At 40.9% G+C, this 26,297-nt stretch overlaps 1 protein-coding gene across 16 annotated transcripts in view; it reads right to left on the bottom strand.

Moving 5' to 3' along the window:
* MYT1L (myelin transcription factor 1 like) overlaps positions 1–26,297 on the bottom strand; it is a 282,027-nt gene that overhangs the window by 69,544 nt on the left and 186,186 nt on the right. For 9 of the 16 annotated variants that reach the window (XM_077926374.1, XM_077926371.1, XM_028722431.2 and 6 more), the window contains 3 exons: positions 19,939–20,312; positions 16,247–16,342; positions 1,013–1,987 (listed from right to left, as the gene is read on the bottom strand). In XM_077926374.1, the coding sequence (XP_077782500.1) occupies positions 1,013–1,987; positions 16,247–16,342; positions 19,939–20,312 (1,445 nt within the window). The remainder of the gene's footprint in view (positions 1–1,012; positions 1,988–16,246; positions 16,343–19,938; positions 20,313–26,297) is intronic. The other 7 variants (XM_077926366.1, XM_077926373.1, XM_077926369.1 and 4 more) reach the window with 4 other exon arrangements.

The raw sequence follows: 26,297 nt of genomic DNA, 5'->3' as shown, positions 1-26,297 counted from the left end.
AGGAAAGAAAAAGTCTCCTGTGCAGATATATTGAAAATAATGTTTTAATATCATGATTATACTTTACAGCCCTGTTACCAAGTTCATAATATTTTTAAAAAACACAGAATAACAATTTAATAAAGTGATGCTCTGGAAATCACAGCATCATCCATAACCATCTAGGTTATTCACACCTCCCTCCAATGATTCAGATTCCTCAACTCCCATTAAAGTTAATGGGAGTGAAAAGTATTCTGCTGTTGGGAAACTTTACAAGAATGCAGACTCATAAAAATAGCATGTTGATATTTACATTGTATATACCTAGACATAATACATGGTTATGGTAATTGTTTATGTTTTGTCTTTTTTGGTCTTATATATTGGATAATTGTTATGGTAGCACCTTAGCTATTTCCACAAAGGCATGAAACCAGTGGAGTGGAATGCATATAAGAAAGAAATTGCTATTGATCTCAGCCCAGGCCAAAGCATGCCTTGCATAGCAAATGATTTCCATTACCTTACTATTAAAGATAATTAATGTGCAGTCGTTGCCCCTATCTCATGTTATCGGTCACTCAGATACTATTCAATTTCTATCAAGCAGCTCTACATTTTATATGGGAGAGGGTTCATCAATAACCACCATCTGGTTATAATTTTATAAATCAAGATGCCCCACACAGTCCAGTCTATAAAAATATGCATTTCCCAGCTAATTGGCTGTCTTGCACAAAATCTTAACGTATAAGTCAATTCATGCAAGATGTATTTGCCTTTAGTTTTAAAATCATAAAATATATTCAGCATTTCTGAACAACCTTCTCTCTTTTAACATGATCTCTTATTCCCTTTGCTTCTCCTGGCATGACGTAATGTTCCACCTAAAGACACAGAGCATTACTTTGAACTACTTGTGCTTCTAGAATTATTTTTTGAGTGCAAAAAAACACATTCAGGTGCATGGCTTGTTAAGATTCACCCCATAGTTCATCATAATACAACATACATTAGAGAGAAATATTACCTTTACCATAATATGGCTTTTTGACATGGCCGTCACTGGACTTAGACTTCCTGTCGTCTCCAGAAAGCTGTCTTGGAGACTGCTCCTCATAGGATCTCATATTATCCCTCCTTCCAGCTTCCATTGCCATTTTTTCCCTCATGGCTTTTGCTCTTTCTGTTTCTAAAGCAATCGCTTTCTCAAGCAGCGTTAAGTTTCCTTTCGTCATATCAAATACCTCCTCCGACCTATCTGAAGTTACAGAGGCGGTGTCGTCATCTCTTTCATGACACCCGTCCTCTTTTGCACAGCTAGAAAAAGTTCTAGATCTGGGGCTCAACTGTTCTTCAAGCCTCATTAAGTTCATCATATCAGAATAATTCCTATCAGATGTCCTTCCTTGGAAATCATCTTCTTGCCGGGCATGTTGGCGAGAATTCATGTTTTGCTGTTGATTCCTTTCCTGCGGGTTTGTCTCGCTGAGTTTCCTGGCCAAATCAAAACATTGGTTCCTCAAACATTCCAGGCTGCTGAGACATACTTCTTCATCGCTCTCTTCCACCATTTTTTCTGTAAGCCCATTGTTGGTAGGCTTCCCCAACATCCCATAGTTCATATTTCTGTTTTCTTGCTGAGACATACCGTCTGCATAATTTCTGTCATTAACGTTTTCTGAAAGCACTACACCATGTCCTTGTGCTAACAATTTCAGCGAGTCCACAGTTTCCCTAACAACGTCACTGTCTAAATCTAAACTCAGCTCACTCTTACGACCAACATTTTCATTTTTGTCGCTATCGTCTTCCAGGCTATTAGATGTATTGCTATTCATTTCTGATTCTGTCCTGGCTCTGTAAGCTGCATCCTCTGCAATTTTGCCAAGATTTAACAATGACTTCGCCACCAGTTCATCGTAATTATCGTACTCATCATTATTGTTATCATCTTTTTCTGTGTCTTGCATTCGAGTATTGTGACAATTCATTTGATGGTCTTCTGCATAGGAGAAAAAAAAGAACAAAGAAAGAAAGAGAAATGGAAAAGGAAAGGGAAAAAAGTGGCTAGAACTGGAACTGTTTTTGCAGTGCCATGGACAGAACACATACCGCCTATCAATCATACTTTAGCATACAGTGGCTCATAAGCACTAAGAAAACCATATTAATTTAATTTTAGGTTACAGGATTAAGAAAACTGATGGTTCTTATGGAGAAAAGGACACTTATACCTTTGCTAATTTCTTAGTGAAGCATTACTGGGCTTAGAAAACATATTTTCTTACCAATTTTTTTATTTGACATTATAATCTCAAATAGTTTTTAAACTTTTATTTTGATCTTTTCTTTCTAATTTGCTTTTTGAAAACAGTTGGATTATTTGTGCTAGTTTACTTGTGTGTGTTCTTTCCAAATATCCCCAATCCTATTGTTCAGCAGTTAACACTTGGGGATACACACACACACACACACATGCACACACACACACACACACACACACACACACACACACACACACACCTAAAAGGCTATTCATTTAAGCTCCACAACACTAACATATAGTATTATTATATTTATATTTATATTATATTATATTAATCACATTTCCTGAGAGGATCAAAAGACATGGGGCTCTTGGGGAAATATGTAGTAGTTGGATGTTTCAATTAATAATTATAGACTGCATATCTCCAGCATATAATTTTAAAAATACAAGTACATAAAGGCATATGCATGCATTTTCAGAAAGCATTTTGTTTGTCCAAACAAAGCAGGCAAAAACCTTAACAAAATCTTTCACAAAAGAGTATTTGCTAAATACCAGTAAGTGCTTATTAACCTATGTGCTACATTATCACAGGTAGACATTTTGTTGATATTTCTGTTCTTATAATGGTTCCATAACAAATAGATTCATTTATCCTGTAATGCCTGTTGGAACTGTTGAAATGAATGGTAGGTATCCATTACATGAATAATATTGTTCATCTATATATGAAAGTCATTCCCCAGCAACCCTTAACGATCTGCCAATCAAGCAGAAACAACAACCAGGTTGGGACGACGCAGGATGGAACAACCTAGATTCTCAGTAGCTGGGGTCACAAAGTGGCAGGGAGCAGCTTTCTTTCCTTTCCCTTAACATCCCCCCCCCCCCAATGAATGAATACGTACTCCCTTCTCCCCTGGCCATATATGTGAATGACTTCTCTTCCCTTCCATAAGCAAAAGCTGAGCCATTAAAGATAACATTCTGGTTGTTGAATATAAGCAACCTTTCATGCCTCCGGTCAGCAGAGGGCAGTGTTGAAATATACATTGTGGTTTCCAGCCATTCCCACCACCCGAGGCAGCCATGAAACTAGTTTCCACCATGTAGGCTTAGAATCCGAAGCCATCCTTGTAAATATGGAAAAAAAAACTGTAAGGACCTCTGTATGGTTTACCTTTTAAAGCAACACTAGTGATGTGTGAATGGGGAAGAAGAGGGGGTGGATCTGGGTAGCTCCAGATTCCAAGCTTTTTAACTCTGCTCAAAACTACCAAAAGAAACCCCACCATGTTTTAATTTTAGAACTGAATTTTGCCTCCACCTGCCGCTGTGGTGCTTGTCCTCAATAACAAAGATTCCACAGAGGACTGCAGCATGTAAGATACACTGCACACCCAAGAGACACACCCTGCAACTTAAGGTATCTGTGGAATCATGCTACGTGCCACAAGTGTGTTGACGTTGGAACATATTTTGCTTCAATTTTTCTTAATCACTTTTCAATAATCATAAAATCAGATCGTTCCACAAACACAACTGTCAAGAGTCCTGATCTGCAGGGATAGCCTTTATGAAGGGAAAAAGAAAACTGGGATAGTTGTGAAATGTGGTGAAATACTGCATGGAGAACATAGCATGAGAAATGCTTAGTTATGAACTCATGCAATGAGCTGAGGTAGTAAGGAGTATTTGCTGTTAGAGGAGAGCCATGCACAAGCCAGGCACAAAGTAGCAATGGGTTGACTATGACAATGACCCAATTAGGTACAGGTTTTCTGAAACGATGGTGAGGGACAATACCTCTTCAGGCATTTGTGTACAGCATTAAGGGCTCGCCCACACTTCTGCTTGCCCTGTGCCTAGAAAGCACGGGTCTGAGTGGTTGCCCACTTGACCCACACTTTCTAGGCATGGGTCCAAGAGGTTTTCTCCTTGCCCCACCCCTTCCCCAGGGAAAACCCACTCTTCCACTCTAAATCAGAGCAAACATCAGCCTGCTGGTGTATAAACGTAATCTGCAGGGTATAGATGTAAAAATAAGTAAATAAATGAGTTGGAGGGCAAAAGTAGGAGGTGCATTTGTGGAGGCTTCCCAGGCATTCTAGAACCATGGTAAGTCAGGGTTCAAAGCACAGCACACATATTGGAAGATGCCACATTTTCCTCGATTGCTTTTCGGTGTTTCTTCTTATTCTGAAACATATGTCAGTGTTTCAGGGATTCTGATGAAGAATGCAACTATAATTTAGTATTGGTAGCTGCCATGATCCTGACAGACAAAGGCTCCAAAAGCTTCTCATAATGGAACATGCATCTGGGTCAGTTTGTGGAGGAGCTTTCTAACATCATGGTGGGAAACAAATCATTATGATGACTTTTTAAAGTTAGACTAAAATGGCAGGGGTGGGGTGGGGGTGGGAAACCTGTGGTCTTCCATATGTTGTTTGATCCCATTGGCTCCAGGGATGTTCCAATAGCAACTGAAGGGGCACAGGTCCCCCAACTTCGACTTAAATAATGCAACCATCATCTTTCTGGTGCAAACAGCAGGCAGTGCAACAGAGGACCAAAGAAGAAATGAAAGATCTACTCACATAATGGTTTTTCCAATATCTACTATGACAAGTATATTCTGCACAGGTAAATAGGGATTTTTCCTTCATAGAGAGTGAGTGCAAAAAGCCTCTGGCCACAATATGTGTTGATTTGGGGCTCTTTTGTGCATAGGGCAGACATCCATGTCTTATTATACAGAATTTTGCTTTTCTGTCATTGATCTATTGCCCCTATGAAATTAACTGCACTCTCCCTCTTACACACACACACACACACACACACACACACACACACACACAATCTACTTTAGAATACTTGGAAAATTTGTAGTCATTTCAAAACTCTTGGAAGCACTGCTGTCATCGTCCCTAACTATGCCAGCCATAAAGGTTTCACCCATGCATCCCGCATCATCTCTCCCCCCTATCAAACCGCATCCTTCTTTTTTAGGTATCCTGCCACCTCTCGTCCTCTCAATTTGAAATGCTTCTGTTAAAATCAATTTCTTCTCTGGGAGGCACCTCTGCTTAAATCTCTGCACTGTCTCTTTGTGTCACTTTCATGAACTTCAAGCACCTCCTGATCCTTACATTTAAGGCTCTCCACTTCTTTGGCCTTGACGCTTCTCTCATCTCTCCATACCCCCGTTCTTGCTGTCTCTGTTCTGTGCAAACTGATCCGCTATCACTCTCTTTGATTCTCTCTACCTGTCTTTGCCTTTGTGCCATCACCCATGCTGTTCCATGTGCTTTGGACAACCTTCGTTTACCTTGACAAGCCAACACTTTCTTCTCTGCAGATTCCCTCCTTAAAAACCACTTCTCCCTCAAAGACGTTTCTTAAACACACAGTTGCCTGCAGCCATGTTATATCCCCAGAACCTGGTCCTATACTCCTTTAGCAAGTCTTGATTCCCCCCCCCCCCCCCATTCACTTGGCCACCTCAAGTGTAGAGCAGAGGTACACAATTCAAAAAACTGACAGCGGTTTCTACTCAAGAGTATGTGTCACATTTTAGCCCATTCTATTATCCGCCTTTTTTCTTTCTGCTTCCTTTGCAGCACATTTGTCTTGGCACTCCCATCTTCATTAACTCTTCTCCTTTCTCTCTGTCCATCTCATAGCACTCTCTACTCTCTCGTAGGATTGCCAGGAGAAAAACGCAAAAAAATGTGATATTTCGATTGACTTGACTAATATCCAGGACAAAGCAGCCCTTCTCTCCAGTCCCTCTCTCCAGGATGTATGGCAGCCCTTCTCTCTTTATCTGAATTTTGTATATTTGTACAACCATTACTTTCAGTTTCCCTCTTTCCTCAACTCGTGTGCTTCTTTTCACCCTCTTTTCTCCCCCCCCCCCTTAACATATGAAGACATCTGAAGGCAGCCCTGTTCAGGGAAGTTTTTAATATGTGATATTTCAGTGTATTTTTTATCTTTGTTGGAAGCCGCCCAGAGTGGCTAGGGAAACCCAGCCAGATGGGCGGGGTACAAATAATAAATTATTATTATTATTATTATTATTATTATTATTATTATTATTATTATTATATCATTTCCCTCTCCCCCCCCCCATATTTAGCATCACCACAGAAAGGAATATGTTGGTTGGCCCAATTCAGAAGGTTTCAGAGGTGGCTTTGCCTTACAAAACTTACAGATTTGAGGCTTAATACAGGGCTAAATATAAGTGTCCCATGGACAGCATATTACCAGAAGAGTAAACTATGTATTCTATTTTTTAAAAGAAAGGTTCCAACCCATATGCGTGCAGGGATAAACTCAAAACTATGTATTTTCCACACAATCCCAGGTTGTAATTTTTAAGCGCTGACTTACTTCTGGGGTAAGCAACTTTAGATATACAGGCATATGTCTCCTAAAAGGTAAAGGTAAAGGGACCCCTGACCATTAGGCACAATCGTGGCCGACTCTGGGGTTGCGGCGTTCATCTCGCTTTATTGGCCGAGGGAGCCGGCATACAGCTTCCGGGTCATGTGGCCAGCATGACTAAGCCACTTCTGGTGAACCAGAGCAGTGCATGGAAACGCCATTTACCTTCCCACCAGAGTGGTACCTATTTATCTACTTGCACTTTGACGTGCTTTCGAACTGCTAGGTTGGCAGGAGCAGGGACCAAGCAACGGGAGCTCACCCCGTTGCGGGGATTCGAACCACCGACCTTCTGATTGGCAAGTTCTAGGCTCTTTGTTTAACCCACAGCGCTATCCACGTCCCACATATGTCTCCTAGGTGTGGTGAATTTTTTTTCCATTTGTTTCCCGTGTCCCCGATCTGTAACAATGTTGTGCAATGTCACAAATTGTGGTTGCTTACAACTTGCCTTCCATGCACCCACCCTTTTGCTTAGTCATTCAGGACCTTGAAACTGGCTCAGTAGTAGATGGTTTTCGTATGCAGTTTTGCATAATATGTGTTTATTATCTTCGCAGGAGAACTGCACCACAAAATTTGGAGAAGTGCAAATTTTGAAGAGTAGCTGTATTTTGGTTCAAGAACTGAATAACACAGGTTGATGTACAACATGAATGAAATTAATTTCTCCCCCATCATTACCTCTAGGATAGCTGTGAGTAACCCATGGCCCTTCAGATGTTGCGAGACCCCAACAGCCCACCTGTTATCAAGGGCCATTGGGATTGTAGTTGAGCAACATCTGGAGGCCCAGGGGTTGCCTCTGAACAGCTTGCAACCATCATGAGGGTACCTCAAAGTTAGCTTTCCCCACATGAGCTTGTTTAAACATTAAGAGGCCCTTATTCTCAGTACAGGGACGTGGGTGGCGCTGTGGTCTAAACCACAGAGCCTAGGACTTGCCGATCAGAAGGTCGGTGGTTCGAATCCCTGCAATGGGGTGAGGTCCCGTTGCTCGGTCCCTGCTCCTGCCAACCTAGCAGTTAGAAAGCACCTCAAAGTGCAAGTAGATAAATAGGTACCACTTTGGCGGGAAGGTAAACGGCATTTCCGTGCGCTGCTCTGGTTCGCCAGAAGCGGCTTAGTCATGCTGGCCCCACGACCCGGAAGCTGTACGCCGGCTCCCTCAGCCAATAAAGCGAGATGAGCGTCGCAAGCCCAGAGTCAGTTGTGACTGGACCTAATGGTCAGGGGTCCCTTTACCGATTCTCAGTATATCTCAGCAGTTCATTCATCAAGGGAAAATAGTTGTGTTTTGAACAGCCTTCATGAAGACTGTTAAAAAAAAAAGTTGCAGACCAGTTAAGGATATTTGTTTTGTTTTGTTTTTAAAAAATAATTTATATTAAAGATTTCTAGGTGTGGTGAAACTTTGACATGCAGTGTATAATATCTGAATTAGCTTCAGTCCTCTGCCTCATCAAGCATTTCCATTATGTCCGTCCATGCTAAATAGGCTACCCGCCTCAGTTTAATACAAAGTAATTGATTGTCAGCAGAGTCAAAAAGGTCTATTCATTCATAGATAGTGACTATCTCTAGCACGTCTTCTGTTGATGGTGCTTTATCATCTATAATGCATCCTACTCAAGTCTGTCACAGACCTACAGCATTTGTTATTTATAAGCCCATCACAAGTCATTTGCAAATTAACAGCTGATCTTAAAACCTCTTCAGCTAGCATGTAAGTAGGGAAGATATTGCACAGCAGCAGCTATGCCCACTTAACATTACCTAACATGATGTTTTGCAGGTACAGCATTGGCATTTATATGCTTGTGACCTGAACAGATATTCCGAAACAAATGTTCAGGATCAATATGTAGACCACATTATAAAGCCAAATCAGTATGCATAAGATACAATCCGGATAAATTAAGTAGGCTTGAATCCTGATGAAATTCATTGGACTCACAGCCCAATACTTCTATTCTATGCATGTTCACTCAGTTACCCTGCTGAATTCAATAAGACTCCCTTCCAAGTAAGCATACGTAGGATTTCACCCTCAAGAATACAGTTAAATGCTTAGGTCTCAATGTAAACTGGGCATATCCAAATTCTTTTGCCCACTGAGCGTATAAGCCAAATGCACTCCCCCCGCAACTGCTGATGATTCACATAAATGCAGCACAAGATTTCTGCCCAATCCTCAACCTGTTTTGTTCATTCTAATATGGTTATACTTGGCTCTATCCTCATTACTTCCAATTTCTTTGTGCTGCAGCATTTGACCTACTTGCTTGCAAACAGAACTAATTCACTCCACTTGAATTTGTTTTCTCTATCCATTTGTGTTTGCTGTTGCACTATGCTTTATGATTTCCTAAAATCAATTTATTAAGCCTGAATGAGATGCTTTATGCAATTCAGGTAAACTGTGGACCATGTTTCGCCTCTACCATATCCTTTCAGTGATGCCTGGTAAGTCACCTTGCAGGCAGCACACCCTGCAGAGTTCAACCCTCTGTTTAAACAACAGCAGCTGCTGCTGCTGCAGCTTCCAATTGTGATTTTAAAAAGAGTTAATAAGTAGGTGGCTTATTGGTAGGCTTCCTAATACCTTTCCTGCACATGCATTTAAGTTTGTGTACTTCTCATTTGCGCCAAATGGAACAGACAAACTCATGATCAGTAAATACATCATAATCGCTATATCAGTAACATGGCACAACCTGCTTGAATCAATTTACGGTGCATGTGGATGGAATAGTAAATATGCAGACAGGATGGAAATAAAGCAGGGATAGGGAACCTGTGGTTCTCCAGCTGTTCTTGGACTATGACTGCAACCATCCCTGAACAATGACCATGCTGGTTGGGGCTGATGGCTGTTGGCCTCCAACAACATCTGGAGATCCACAGGTTCTCCATCCCTGAAACTTTGGAGATGTGAAAACGAACTCTTCACTCCCCACTCCAGAGCAAGTATCAGGTCAAGCTGAGAGTGAATTAGGACAATTTTGACTAGAAGTAAGTGTAGGAAAAGTACGGAATTTTAGCCTGAGATGTAGAAAACAGATATGTTTGGCAACTTCAGCAAAAGCGTCAATGCAATAAATCATTATTTCTCAGTAGATTCTGAGGCTTCACAGTTTGAACCATTTCATAAGTTGCAGTAGCCCCGAGCACTAAGTTATCGAGGAAGTTTAATTGCTGAGAGAGGGAGGTGAGTAGGAAAAATATATGCAGGCATCTGACTACGTGGCTTGGCTCTGTCAAGAGGCTTCTCACAAATGTCACCTTTGGCCAGGAAAATATTGTGTCAGTGTGGAGAGCCTTGTAACAGTGCTAAAAGCACATGGCAAGGGACTTACATACATGACAAACAGTGCCGGTCTTACTATTGAGCAGAGTGAGAAAACTACCTCAGGCAACTGATTTTAGGTGTCCATGAAAGGGCAACAAATTGTTAGTTATTCAAATTTTTATTTTTCCTACCAGGAGGAGTTGATGCTTTGGGAATTTTCTGTTTCAGGTGCAACCTCAACTTGGGGAGCAGGGGCAAGGGACTTTGTGGGTGCAAAATGTCCTGGGCCAGTCCAGATTACAAACTCTACAAGGAATCACTCTTACACAGAACTATCGCTTGGCAGCTTCAATGTGACTGATGCTGTTTGTGAAGCAACCCTTAATCCACAACCTTTAGCCTTATGAACAAAAAGTTATTTGTTGCATTAAATATGATCTCATGTCTTTAATCCAAAACGTAAGAATGAGATGTCCCAAGGACCTTTCACAAATGAAATAACCAGCAGCTACATTTTCAGGCACACTTTCCTTCCTTAGTTTGTAAAAGCAACTATTCTGCTAGCCCAAATATGGTCCATTAAACCATGTGCTTTGCAACATGTACCATTATCTTTACATGGTAGTCAGACACCTGTACTTTACCTGTTATATTTTTACTCTGGCTTCCCACTGTTGAAGATGTGCACATGCCAAAGCAATTACAGAAGTGCTAGTAAATCAAAATGGTCTTGATTACTATTTATTTTCTTTACTGGTAAATATGATAGCAGCAACAATTCAAGAGTGGAGAACTAATGTTACTAAGAGGAACATGATCTTGGGAAATGTGCTGGTTAATCCACCTGCACAGAAGGGCCTCTTGCCCATTTCCACCTCCACCCAACCCAAACAACACCTCTCCCCAGTGAGACCTTGCTTGCTTGGCTTGCACCAGGGCAAAATTCAACACTGGCCAACTCACATGGTATAAGTTTGGAGCGATCCAAACCTAGCGGATCCATTTCATCAACATGGGGCTTGTGGAATGATGAACTGATCCTGGGACCCAATGCCATGCCAATCCTTGCCTTGCCTGCTGCTGTTCATAAAGATTTGGCCTGATTTTATCCCATCACCGTTATACAGTCTGGTTATTTTGCTGCTCTCATGGGTCACATCATCTGCCTGCCTGGGCATAAACCATATCTTGTGGGAATAACTGGGCAAAACCAGAATGTTTTACTTTAAGCCCGTGTGACTGGATCTAAATATAAAGACATGTGGAAGCCTGATTTCCAGAAATGAACATTCATAGGAAGCATTGCCATTTTAAATTTTTTTAAAGAACTCAAATATTTTGCTGTGGAGGAGGAACTGAAATTTTGCTTTGACATACTATATTATATGCTCTATAGTGATGTCCTACTTTTTCCTGGACCAGCTTCCCAGACTTTAGTGAAACTACTCTGAACTAATCAGTTTTGGGAATCACAACTAGGCAGTCTTACTTCTCTCTCCCTCTTCCATTTGCATTTCAATTCCTTCCCTGTCTCTCATCCTCACCTTTATGACTTCTCACCTTTCCCATCATGCCTTGACAAGGGTTTCTTTAGGGACCAGGCTGCTTCTTCACAAAGATTTTATGGAATCCCAATTCAAAATATCCTGCCAATTTCAAATCTCTTACTCTCTGCAGCAATGGCAGAAAGTAGTAACCATTTTTCTGTGTACAGTTAATATAAACATATTCAGTTTGCAGCTGAGGCAGGCCTATTAATTCAGAAATATTTTAATAGCCAAGGACACCAAAGCCAGCTTGAGCTCTGTGACCCTTCCAATAGTCCCCTCTAATTACCACTTTGTCTCCTTAAAGTGGTTTCCTTGCTAGTAATAGGCTTCTCTGTCTTTCTCTGACTGCAGCGGCTAGATGCCTGGCTGGCTAATTCTGGCTTCGGCAAAGGATGCTCATGACTGTAATCTGAATTAATTCTTTCAGGCAGATGTATATTTTAAGATACAAAAGCACCGAGTCTAGGGGTACAGGCAACAGATAAACACAATGTTGTTAAGAAGTCATGGCAAGACTGTTTGGTGAGAATTATTTCATGCTCTCTGGCAATTTTTGTTTCAAAGCTATGACATCCTTTATGTCTTGCCTGCTATTGTTTTTGACCACTTAGTGAAACTCCACATACTGAAATTCTAGAAGGAAAAATAATCTCTTTCCCTCCAGGCCAACTACCTTGGCACAATCAAAGGTCCCCAAAAGAGAGACTGGTTATCTGGAAATCTTTCTGGAGCACAGGTAAGCAAGATGTGGGTAAAATACCTGTAAATTGATACTAAAAAGGAAAGGAGCTTCTGATGGCCAAGGTAAGAATTTCATACTCTTCAAAAACTGCTTCTGCCTTTTCCTGAATTCCCTGAGCTGGTTACGGATAGTTTCGAAATGCCTCATATTTTGGAAACCCACTGCTTCTGAACAAAGTTCAAATTTCATAAATCAAATTAGGTGGACCTAGGTTAAACGGACAATTTATGTTTGTGTAGTTTATTCAGTAGCAGGATTTGACAGCAAAGTTATGAATCTTGGGTGTGCAGTAGGATTAAAAGTATTCTTGTACTAAAAATTTTACTGTTATGTCCCCAAGATGAAGCTATCATGGGTAAGATCACTTCAGATACCCATGAACTGTGTTGCAACATTCTTTACCAGTGGTGGACCTGGGTACTGTGGCACCCTGTAAGAGGCCAATATTTGGCGCTCCAAAGATGGGTAAGGAGGTGTCTGGCTTTGGAATGGAGGCATAAGACTCTGGCAGGGTCCCAGATCCCTCCCACCTCCTCCCCAAAGGTGGGAAGATGCTAACTGGGCTTTGGGGAGGAGGCAAGAGGACTCTAGGACCCTGCCAGAGCCCTCACACCTCCTTCCCAAAGCTTTGCTTACCTGGCTTTGAGACAGCACCCTCTCAGAGAAGCACTCAGTGTGTGTGCACCACTTGCACAGCCCCAAATCCTGCTTTTACATACTAATAGTGTTATATACGGTTTATGTACGAGAGGGGGAGAAACCCCGGAATGTGGCTGAGAAATTCACAGTGTTATTAGGGATGGACGTATAATGTATGTCCCTGACCTTCTCTCTTGCTGCAGGAATAAATAATTTATGGCTTTGCTGCGCTGCCAGAGTATCCGGGGAAGGCCAAATTATGACTGTGTCAACTCTTCCTTCCTTCCTGGCTATTAATGGGAAGAGGGGAATGGACAGAGCATTGGGGATGTTGATGCAATTCCTTTCCATGCTTCCATGATCTGATTCTATGAGGCACATAGACGCTTCTTCTATCCCAGCCCTGCTGCTTAATGACACAAAGGGAATGTATGGGTAGTTGCTAACATTACTGCACAAAGAAAGAAAGCTACAATACAAAAGTAAGTGTAGTGAAAACACACTTCATGAACAGAAGTAAGTAGGTAATAAAGGGATAAATGAATAACGATCATTGGCTCTCAAGTAACAAAAGCTTTAGAACAGACTTTTCCTTGTCAAATTTCTGTGGACATTACAAATGAAGTGCCTCTTGCATGGAATAGAGAGGTATTGCTTACCTAGACCTATATGATACAGGTAACATTCCCACTGTTAAGGAATCAACTTCCTTTGAAATAAAACAAAAATGTATTTCTGGGTGGGTGTGGGAGTAGTTTTCAACTCAACTAGCTTTTCACTGCTTCTAGTAAAGTTGCTTGGGCTGTGACTCTGAGATTGTCATTGGCATCTATTGTGACAGAGAACGTATGAACTACCTCTCCCATTTTATTTTATTTTATTTTATTTCCACTTGATGAAGCAGGAAATCCCACTAGGCTACTCCTGCAGGAGCACTTATTGATTATTTGAAGACTTATTGATTACACAAGGGCAGGAAATGGCATTGCAGGTCCTGCGACAAGACTAGCTAGATGCCAACAATTGGGCAGGGAGGGGAAGGAAGTGGGAGATAGTTCTAATATGTCAGAAAAGGTCCCCAGCTGCACAGCTCATTTATAAGATGCACCAGACCATAAGACACACCTAGTTTTTGGAGGAGGAAAACAAGAAAAAAAATATTCTGAATCTCAGAAGCCAGAACAACAAAAGGGATCGCTGCGCAGCAAAAGCAGCGATCCCTCTTGCTGTTCTGGCTTCTGGGATAGCTGCGCAGCCTGCATTCACTCCATAAGACGCACACACATTTCCCCTTACTTTTTAGGAGGGAAAAGGTGAGTCTTATAGAGCAAAAAATACGGTAAGTTGTGAAATCAGCCCAACATTTCTCATGAGCAGATTTAAACAGAACCTTACTATCCGACCAACCACCTTGTGGCAATTTTGTTCCCTTTACACGCTATAATTGGCACTCCACAGTAGACCCCCCAAAAACCAAATCACCTTACTAATCATTCCTTGACAATTAGGAGATAAGGACAGTGGTGTTTGTTGGCTTGTGCCATTACAACCATCACCACTTATATAGAGCGCTTGAATTTTAAAGCACTTATCTTCTTACAGTCTTTACAAGAGCCCTGTAAGGTAGCCCAGTGCTACTACCCTCATATTGCAGACACAGAAGCAAGGGCTGAAAGTAAATGTAGCCTCATCACAGAGACAAACTTAAAACTGAGTGATTCTTGAGTCACGGCTGAGCAGCGACTTTCTTACTTCCTTTGAGTGGAAGAGAGGACACTCTGAGGGCAGATTTAAGGATTGTAGGCCAAGTTCTCCCCCACATCCTCTACAATGGATTGCTTTTCAGCTCTGTTCTTAGGACCAACGCTCATTTGTGATGTGGAGAAAGTTGCTAAATATTTTCCCCAGTCCTATAATACCAGGACTCTCGGGTATCCAATGAAACTGATGGGACATTCACAGCAATCAAAATAAAGTACTTCTTTATCAGATGCTGGGAACATTTGACCCTCCAGATGTTGCTGCAATGTCTGTCATCCCTGACTATTGAGCAATGCTGACTGGAGCTGATTAGAGTTAGTCCAGCAACATCTGGAGGCACATAGTCATCACAACTAGTAGTCACTGATAGAATTATTTTCCATTATTTTGCCAGTCTCCTGAAAGCCACCTAAACTAATGCCCATCCACCCATCTTGTGGCAGAGAATTCCTGGCCTAGCTCAAGAAAAGGGATTCCTTGAGGTACAGCAGCCAGTCTTTGAAGGAGGAAAAAAAGACTGAGGTTGATCTACATGTAGCAATATTTGTTTAAATCAGTCAGCTGTCTCTTTCAAGACGCTTGCTATGGGGATACATGCTTCCCTGCATCACTTATTTCTGCCATAATGTATTTGCAAGATAAATGTGAACACTGGGCAGTAATTCTGTATAGACAAAAGGGAACCAGGCAGTGTGCCCATTCTAAGTAATCTCCACCCTATCTCCATATGAAAGTTGATAAATCTCCTTCCTGTGAGCCTTACTGCTGCCTTACTGTTTTACGTAGGGGGGCAAGTTCATAATATTTTGATGGCGTATCCACACTTTGGTAGGAGTTCTGTCCAAAATGCTTATGGATAGTTTGTGCATATGAACAAGTTTTGATAAATCCTACCTTTGGATTCATATATATATATGAACTGAAGGGAGGGGTAAGACTTTTAGGGTCATCAAAGAGCAACAATATACACATGTTTTTAAACAATGACAATAACAACAGCAAAAGAATAAGGGTGAATTGTTTTTGTACAAATGTAATGCATAATAGTGTTATTTTTCTAAGCTATGCCTGATTTGAAAACTAGAATAAAATGCCACAACAAACATTCAACTTTAGTGACCTATTTTTTCATTTCCTTATTTTATATTAGAACCATGTCACAAGATAACATGATTATGCTGCGGTTGCACTGAAATCCCTTCATGTGCTACTTAGTTTCCCCCGCTAATATGATGAGTTATTCAGAATAAATAAAGTGGCACCCCTAGTGATAATATGCATCCTGTATCTCATTAAATATGTCACATTTTCACAATAATGTGAGGTGGGAGGGGCGGGGAAATATTAACGTGTGCAAGATTTATAAAGATCTGGGGGGAAAGTTTTCCAGATCTAAACCAGATCTAACCCACACCCCTTTAAGGAAACATAAATATAGATTTGTATAGCATAATTGTAAGAAATGGGTGAGTGTTTCCATCATTTGTATTGACTCTCCTGGGAGTTCTAGAATCAACCTGATTCTTCCTGACCCTAAGGGGTTTATGAAATACCTGGAGCACAAGCCATCTTGAATGTCTTCATATGATATAGGCTAAATGGTGCCTTGGAACATCTGTTCCTGGAGCTCCTCCACCGGAGATTTCTTTCTATAATAGAAAAGCTTTGTGAAACAGTCTTTGGGAACCATCTACCACCTGATGTGATCTCCTCTCAGAAGGAGGAGAAACAGGTCACTTAAGTTTGGCCTCACAAATTAAACGGGACATTAATACTAATTAAGCAATAACCACCACAGAGGACGGCAATCCTAGAAGAGTCCCCTCCCCCAAACAATGACTCATTCTGCCATGTTACATAGGATTTATGGGATAGGTGATTTCAAGGGGGGTGGGGCTCATAATTTCTTTTGGGGTAAGGGGTGAGATTCAAAGGAAATTTGAAAGATTAGTCATTCTTTTAATGACTATGGCCTTTCGAGGGTGTAACAGAACTTTTTGAAGACAAGGTATATATTCAATAAAGGAGACTCAATATACTTAATGATATACTGAAGAAGGTCTTTAAACTGTTGAAAAGGAATTTTAGGGGTACATCTTATTGCTGAGGTGGAAGTCTTTGGTTCTCTTTAATTGGTATTTTGAGATTTGTAAGAGTGTTGCTTTAGTATGCTTTGTATATTTAATCAAAGACCAGGAGTGGAATTTCATAAGAGCATAACTGCTTTTGAAATATTTATCTTATTTATATACCTCAGGATCTATGCTTCTAAAATCCTACAAAACCTTATGAAAATTCAGGTGCACTAATGTAAATCCATTGAAATTAATTTCTGTCAGAGAATGAACCTAGAAGGTCACAGAAATCAAGATCCCAAAGGACCAGGGCTTTTTTTTCAGCCAGAAATTTCTGGAACTCAGTTCTGACACCTCTCAGATGGGCACCATTGCCATTCTAAGAGAATGAGGGAGGTGTTCATGGTGAGCTCTGGCACATCTTTTTCTATAAAAATAGCACTGCAAAAGACTATGCCCAGAATGCTCAAGTACCTTCCAAAACGTCTCAGGCCTCTTTCCAGAACATAACCCTCTGTGTTCCTTGTTCCCAAAATTAGGGAAATTGTCACTCTAGAGCAGCCATTGATGTTTCAGGAAATAAGGCAAGCCTCAGTAAGCACGCAGAAGGGCTTAGCTGCACATACAGGGCTTCTTTGACGTATTATTTCTTATAGGAGTCTGTTTATTTGACTATAACCCCTTTGGTGGAACTTTAAGCAAAGGAAGTCTGTAACATTATCCAGAATGGAATTTGTTAACTCCCTTGATCTTAGGGTCTGAGAAAAAACTTGTGCTAATGAGTTGCAGCTTTCTTAAAGCACAGTCTCAAATATTCATCTTAAGGGAGCTCAAGTTGCCTATGCTGTCCACAGGAGAGAAAAAAATGATATCTTAGTGCTGGCACAGAGGTAAGACACCTAGTCTTTTAACTATGGTTTAGAGATTGAGAGTTCTCCACACTGTCTCTTCTCTCTCTTGTACTAATTATCTCTACTTTTGTTGGTCTTAACTACCTTCAGTGCTAAGCAAGACCCACTAATCAGATCTGAATGTTGCTTCAGCCCTAACCACAATGAAAACCAGTGGGTGGTGGGAATAAACCAGTGAAAACCAGTGGGTGGTGGGAATAAACCTATACAATTCCACAAAACCCAATCTCACTCTCTTAACCATGCTTGACAAATCTGGAGTGTTATGTCTATATTGACACAGACTTGAATTTAGGGGGGGGGAAATACATTTCTCCTGACCTGCTTCGTTAATACACCATCTTAAATTAAACTATCAAAACCTTCACATTTACTCAAGAAACAAAAGTTTGTGTTATATTCAGTTATTTGTTTCATGATACCTTTGTGCACTAACAAGCAACAAGTGTGTTGTCTGGTTATATGCGAAGTTTCAAAGAACACAGTGATATAATTATATTTCTATAGTACTATATAAACCCCTTCCCTGCATTTCTACCTTTGTCAAGCATTGTTTTTGCCAGAATCAGGAATCCAAAGGTTATTTCTTATGACTAGAGGCAGTGTACTCCTCTGTCATTATACACTCCAGTTCCTGTTTCTAATAGGAACTAGCTGTGCACTAAACAAATACCCAGAAAGCAGTAGCAGTTATTGGCTACTGCTTCAGGTCACTTGACCATGTAGCTGTGTAGGGAATCAGTAAAAGTAGTGTGTTCCATAATATATCAGTAGCAATAAATTTATTTCACAAGGTTGTCTAAATTCTAAGTAAGTTTATTTATTCTCATTATTTTGGATAGCATAGATGCATTCTTTGCTATCAAACAGTCTAATCCTATGCATGTATACTCAGAAATAAGCTACATTTCTATCCAATAGTGCTTACTCACTAATAATTATGCATAGTTCCAAATTTTTATAAGGTTTGTTGTCCTCCAGAAATTCTCCTGTCTGTACAATTGGCCTTCTTAACTTAGTTGTAATTAATGATTACAAACCTTCCTTTTGTTCAAATTCCAAATTAGCAGAATATGAAAAGATGCTTTGTCCCTAAATTGCTCTCTTGCAAAACTTGCATGTTTTCCTTCTCTGAGAATTTGGTAGAATTCAGAAAAGGAACCATATGAGGCACACCTTTCCAGTCTCTTTTAAATGAGCACTTTAAAGCCACTTTCTACTTCTTACCTAAGATAATTCTGAAACAGAAATCAGATAACTTTCATACCTGGTTCCTAAGAGGAATCCGACTGAGGAGTGCTGAAACTTATTATCAAAAAAAGAGAATATTTTTCTTATATTTTTATTGATTGATTAGAAATGTGATTCTACCCAACCAAAAACATGTTCCCTGGAAATGGGAACAAAATACTTTTTAGATGGCTCGTTATTATTATTTTTATTATTACTGTGTGAATATTCATTTTCATGGCATTAGGGTATGATCTGATTACTGTAGGAACTACTGAAGTTAAACAATTGGAAGCTAGTGTTTAAAATAACACCAATTATTTTAAGAGTCCACAGAAAATGAACAAATGCCTTTGGTTTAATTGTATTAGCAATATATTAACTGGACGTCCAATGAGTGTCTCCTAACTTGTTGAACGGTGTATACATATAATGCTTTTAACAGGGATACCTATGTAAATCTGCCAGTCTCCATAGTTTTAATAAAATCAGCTAAAGTACACAACATCCAAGTCTCAAAGAACCAAAGTAGGTACCACTTGTTCCTTGCCTAAAAAAAGGTGTAGTTTCAAATTTTCGAAAGGGAAGATGCCCATATTGCATTGCCAAGAACACCTGCAAACATGTGGCCATATCTATCTGAGAAGCAAACGATTACTATGAAGGAGACAAGTACAGCAAACAAACATGGACACAGATATGTGCAAACATAACCATTTGCTTCCCAAGTTCTTTGGCTGGTCTCATGGCATCAATACAGCCACACTTCTCTGCAAGAATTTTGGGCATGCAGGAGTCTAAGCTACACATTTCGAAAATGGGACTGCTAGCTGTTTCAAGAGCTATTTGTAGAACGGTCATCTGAAAATGATTGTTAAGAGAATACAGTGAGGACATTTGTCAGCATGTAGCACAGAGACAGAAGCAGAGTGACTAGTATTAGCCTTAAAGAAAGATGTACTGCTAAATCCCATAATACCACACTGGAAGATTAACCCAAAATGTGCATGGTGTTTATCTATGCATTACCACTTTCTTCTTCCTCTTCTTCCTCTTCTTCCTCCTCCTCCTCCTCTTCATCGTCCTCTGCTTCGTCTGCTTCCTCTTCCTCCTCCTCTTCCTCCTCCTCCTCCTCCTCAACCTCCTCCTCATCCCGATCTACTTCTTCATCCTCCTCCTCCTCGTCATCATCAACTTGCTCCTCATTATCATCAGAATATTCCTCCTCCTCCTCCTCTTCTTCCTCTTCCTTATCATCCATTTCCTCAGTTCCATCTGTTTCATAGCATTCATCTACTGAAGAGTTGTCCGTTTTAACTACAAATGATTTTCTTTTAGGAGCCGGTTCTTGGGGTTGCTTCTCTTGCGTCTTTCTCTTTTTTGCCAAAGGACAGCCGTAAACACTGTTCAGGAAAACAAACACACGTTATTGCACCGTCTGCCAGACCACCTGTGAGCATATGATCAAAGGGGGAGGGGACCTGTTTGGATGCAATTGCTTGTTTAAATGCTAGTTCTCCCAACATAAACCTTTGCTTTAAAGATGGCTACAAGAGAGAGATGTGGAAATATTATGAGCTGTGATTAATGAGCTTACAAAAGTGACTATTGAAATTCTTATTCCATTAAGTCATAAAATAATAGTATTGTAAGGAAGCTCAGAAGTAATCAAGTCCAATCCCTTGCAGGTGAAGGAAACCCATTTCTGCCGCATCCCTGAAAGAGACTATCCATCTTCTGCTTTACCAAATGAATGAGACTATACCGGCCTTAAAATTCTGAACTGTGCACTTTTCAAGTATTAAGTCATATTCTGGTCTATAGAAAGTCAGAGCTGAAGTCTGATGAAAGCAGAAGAGAGTGGTACCATTACTTCTTCTGATCTAGATGTCATACATCTACTGGTGTAACCCGGAATTACACTATCCTTTAAAACTGCCACAGTGCACAGGTGACTCGTGTTTAGCTCATGGTCTACTAAAACCCTGATATCACTGTCAAATGTACTGCTCTCCAGCCAGGAGCCATCCACTGTGTATTTGGGCATCTGCTGTTTCCTGTCTAAATGCAGAACTTCACATTTATCTCTGCTGGTGTTCATTTTGTTAGTTTGGGCCCAGTTCTTCGTTCTGCCAAGATAATATTGGATCCTGTTTCTGTCTCTGAAGGTATAAGCTGCTCTACTCAATTTGGTGACATCTGCAAATCTGAAGAGCATCCTCTCCACTCCAAGTCAGTTAATGAAGATGTTAAACAACACTGGGCCCGGGAAGGAACCCTGAGGCAACCCCACTTTGTCATTATTCACCAGGCTGATGTTGCTTTTCACTAGGATCAAGAGCAGAAATGGATGTCACCCCCAGTGTCCTTGCCTCACTTTCCCAATAATTAACTAATACTGCAGTCGCCAACAAGCTTGCTCTCAAAATAGTTACCCAGGTGATTTCTGATAAAGAAGTCGTATTCCAGCTAGCAAATTCTAAACAGAGGGAACCAAAATGTATACCATAGAGCTGGGGAGGGGGGATCCAATCAAGCTTCTGTATAAAGGCAGTAGTGCAGTATTAACAGCTATTAACATCTCAGCAAACTTTGACATCAAATCTATGTCAGGTTCAGCCGGTTTTAAAAATTGTCTCTTAGCCAATAAGCCAGTGGCATATCATCCCTGAACTGTAAATACTAGCCAAATAAATATTTCACACACCATCGGTCTGGATCTTACAGTCTAAAGTTGTTACTGTGGGTCCCCCCCCCCAAAAAAAAAAACCCCACACCAATACCTTGGGTGGGATTCAACTAACTAGTCCAGCTAGCACAAGGGCTTCAATTACTGCAGTGGGGATTTCTCCCCTCACCTCCCATGTGCCTACAAAAGTTTGTGGTGGGAGGATCTTTCTGTCTGGTAAGCAAAACAAAACAAAACCATAGATTCCCTTCACAGAACTAAAAATTCCCAGAGATTTGTGGGAAGAGGGATAGAGTGTTACTTGGCAATTGCACCTCTGTGAAGAGAATAGGGGGTCACCCCAGAAGCCTCTGCTCCTTTAACAAATTGCATTTCTTTGGGTGAAACCCTGGCCCCAAATACAGCGACTGAAGATTTCCATAGCAAGGTGCTCTGCATTGCCTTCCCACTTAACCTCGGGCAGCCCATCCATATAGGGAGGGTGAGTAGGAATCGGTGGCGAATGAGGCTGAATGTGACTAGCTTTTATAGCTAGGGAAGAAGTTCCCCCCTGGTCCGCTCCCAAACCACGCCCCCTAGCTCACCCACGATTGGCTGTGATCGTGGGCAACACCCCAGCAGTCCGCATGGCCAGAGGAGGAAATGCCGAAGACAGAACGCCACCCCTGACCCACCACAGCTGTGCTGGAGCTCAGCCACTGCTCCCCACCAGCTGACTTGATTCGAGCCATGGGTGGTTCATGGGTGGTTAGTTTTGACTGTGCAAATATTGTGTGGGACTTTATGTATGTACTGATCAAGGAAGGATAAGTGTTCTAAAACCCTAGGAAGAGCTGGGTTGAAGAATGGCCCTGCAGGTAAGCAGCTTTCATGCTACAAACATGGGTGTGTTGCTAGTAAGAGTATTCTTTAAAATAATGTGAGAAGAGGCGTTGAATGCTTCACTGTCTGTGGACACACTGGGTTCTTCACTCATGTACTGATAGCAAAACAACCACCCAATGCTACACTTCACATTTTTCCTCTGTTATCTCTGTGCAGTAAATTGCCACATGTGAAGTTGTTTCATTTTTTAAAAAAGCTAGGATTCCGAAGATAAGCAATCATAAAAATAGTTATGGCCTGCCAACTCACTAACAGCTGGAAGACTGAAGAACTGGATCTTAATAAACAAAAAACCCAAACTTTGCTGTTCATTGGGCAAAAATGACACATGCAGTGCTACTGATGAACTTAATGATCAGGACCAAGCAGATAGGTGAAGCAGAAAATCAAATTAATTCTGGTAGTCATTTAAAAATTAAATGGGATGCAGAGTACAAGAAAGACGGGGGGACAAGTTTATACTGAAAGCAGTGTTGGCCACATGTATACATGGAAGAGCATATTCACAGCGGGAGCTCAAAAGATAAGGAGAAGGTGTTTTCTTCAGAAAAGGATATCCTTAAGAAATATATTTTCAGCATTTACAATGGAATTACAATGGGTGCATCAAACATTTTAATAGTGTGGAAGAAGTTGAAATTTTAAAATGGCACCATCTGGAACTGCGAATGTTTTCATGTTAAAAATCGGCTCAAGAGGGCAGCATTCAGATGAAATTTCTTCATATAGGGTTTGCAGCCACCTGCTTTTCCCATGTGTTCAGGAGACTCACCCAGACCCCAGAACCCCACCAAGAGCACCTCTGTCTTGTCTGCACTAAGTTTAAATTAGTTAGTGCTCAGAAAAGCACAACAAACCCCCTTCTTTCTCTTTCCTGCTCATTCTGCTTTCTCAGCACACGGTATTTAATAAACTCTATGGCAACATTATCTATACCCATAGCGATATGCAGAAAAATATTATATTCTTAATGAAATAATACATAATTTCTATGTTATATTTTAATAATGTATTTTAAAATGATGCCTTAAGCCCTTCATGAGCACTGAATTAAAACAGCACTGACAGTATCGTTTATTATTAATAATAATAATAATTAAGGATACCTTGTAAGAAAAAGGGCATTTAAGATATGGAACCCACTTCCCAAACAGGTAGCTCTAAATCTTTTACTGCTATTAATTTTCCACATCATTAATTTACGATTATTTCTAAGTTGTCGTCCACAGGTTCCCATTGGTTTTATATGTGAGCCACTCTTCTGTGTGACTCAAGGTTTTATTATGAAATGTTACATTTCCCAAGAAACCGCTTAATGTTGCAACCCATCTCATCTCTTTTTTTACTTTCCCTGGCTTTTGCCTGTTTACCACCTGGCTCTCTGCTTGATCTTCCTCCTCAGTTTCATGCTCCCTCACCCTGTCTTGATGTCCTCCCTTCAATCCACTCACTCTTACTCTCTCGTCTTCCCTCTCTCCTTCATAGTAGGCTCCCATCCTACTATCCAACCAAGAGGCTTCCACCCAACCTCTCTCTCTCTCTCTCTCTCTCTCCTGCCACCTCTTTCACTCCCATTTTCCTTTATGTGTATGGATCCATTGGTTCCTGTTTCCCCTTCTCTTTTCAGTGGCTGGGACTCATACCCACTGTCTGCCCTGTCCTGCCTTTATCCTCGCGGGGCTGGGTAGCGCTGCATCCTCAGAGCACTCTCCCCACAAAGTCACTTCTGGTCAGACCACCAGCACCTCAATTTACCAGAGAGGATGCCTCTTTGTCCTCTCCTCACACACTATTTGACAGTCAGAGCAAGAGAGGAACATGCATTGAAAGAACAGGGAAATAATGCATGAGTGTTTGGCATAACTATGGGTGGAAGATCAAGACTTTATGCCTGAACAGGAATATGATGTTCATAAAGATACAGTAATGATATAATGTCCATTTAACATAATTCTAAACTAGCATAATTCTAGCCTTGCACGGTCTACAAAAACTGAACTACAAAATTCACTGTCGTTTAATGGCATTGGAAGTACAGGTCTACTACAGTGGTACCTCAGGTTAAGTACTTAATTCGTTCCAGAGGTCCGTTCTTAACCTGAAACTGTTCTTAACCTGAAGCACCACTTTAGCTAATGGGGCCTCCTGCCAGTGGCGTAGCGTGGGGGGTGCAGGGGGGGCCGGCCGCACAGGGCGCAACATCTGGGGGGGCACGCTCGCACTCGCAGCTGCTAAAATCCACAGGTTAGGGGGCGCAAATTACTTGCCTTGCCCCGGGTGCTGACAACCCACGCTACGCCACTGCCTCCCGCTGCAACCGCCCGCGATTTCTGTTATCATTTTGAAGCAAAGTTCTTAACCCGAGGTAATATTTCTGGGTTAGCAGAGTCTGTAACCTGAAGCATATGTAACCTGAAGCGTATGTAACTTGAAGTACCACTGTATACTATTTATTTGGGGAACAACATGGTATATTTATTGTAAAACTATTGTTGATGTGGAATCAGTGACGGATAACCATTCTAGTTATCCACTACAAAATCCAAATTGACAATAATTTTACAATAAATGCACAACATTTTATTCATTTTATTCATTTTATTTTATTTATTTTATTCAAGACTAAGCAAAGACACACTTTTATTCATATATTTGGAAAAAAACCAACAAGAAAATTATATAAAGAAACCTTCCTGTAATGCAAAGGTGTGAACACTATAAGGCAACAACTTAAATTACTATATAAAAAAGTGGGGCAGGGGGGAAACAGTAAGGAAGAAAACTGCAGCTAAATCATGGACACAAGATTTTCACATCCAACTCAAAGTATAATACATTGTTCTGTCTCTTACATGGTTGGTTAGGAATCATTCAAGTGTGTAATATTCTGAATTGTAGTTAGAGGATTGAGATGTTATACATTCCTGATTTCAGAGGAAAAACGGGATTGTAGCTTTTCTTAGCACAGGGGGAGAAAGTTATTTTCAAGCAACTTAGAAGAAGCAGTACCTTAGCATTCTATAGCGCCATCAGCTACAACAGCTACAAATATGAAGTTTTTTTGGCGTACGTTTAACAAACGTACCTTAGCATTCTATAGTGCCATCAGCTATAGAACAGCATTCTATAGTGCCATCAGCATCACCTTAGCATTCTATAGTGCCATCAGCTACATCAGCTACAAATATGAAGTTTTATTGGCGTACGTTTAACAAACGTTATGATGAACTGTAGGTTCAGTTTGCATTTCCTTTTTCAGTAGCTTTGTAATATAACCACTCTTTCTTAATGCAAAACACCTGTTTGCATGTAAGTTGGGGGTAAACATTAATTGTGTGCCGGGGTTCCAACTTGAATAAAAATTGGGGGGAGGTTAAGTCCGTCTCACAGAATTGATCACAAGATGTGGCAGGCACACATACCATTTGAATGGCAACGCCCATCAACTTGGGGGGGGGGCTGCTGAGGAGGAGACTGATCCAGCATCCAGGAAGTGTGTTGCAGCTGCTACTGCCCCTTTGGCAGCAGTGGGCAGTGCCTTACTTGGAGGTTCTGCTGCCTTTGTGGATCTTGCCACCTGAGGTGAGCACTTCACCTCACGTCATGGATGGACTGGCCCTGCTCCACAGCCTGCTGCAAGGGAGGTTTGGATGGCAGCCTAAGTCTACTTTTACAGATGATATATTTTTTATAAATAACAACAACACAAAAAAAACCAAACCACAACCTTGACTGAATATGTGGATATATTTCCTCACAGGATAGGATGAATGAGAAAGATTTCAAAGTGTACCTTAAGAGAGCTATGAAGTGA

The sequence above is a fragment of the Podarcis muralis genome, chromosome 3 (assembly GCF_964188315.1).
Source record: "Podarcis muralis chromosome 3, rPodMur119.hap1.1, whole genome shotgun sequence".
In the NCBI taxonomy this organism is placed as follows: domain Eukaryota; kingdom Metazoa; phylum Chordata; class Lepidosauria; order Squamata; family Lacertidae; genus Podarcis; species Podarcis muralis.
This window is presented reverse-complemented; position numbering and strand designations above follow the sequence as displayed.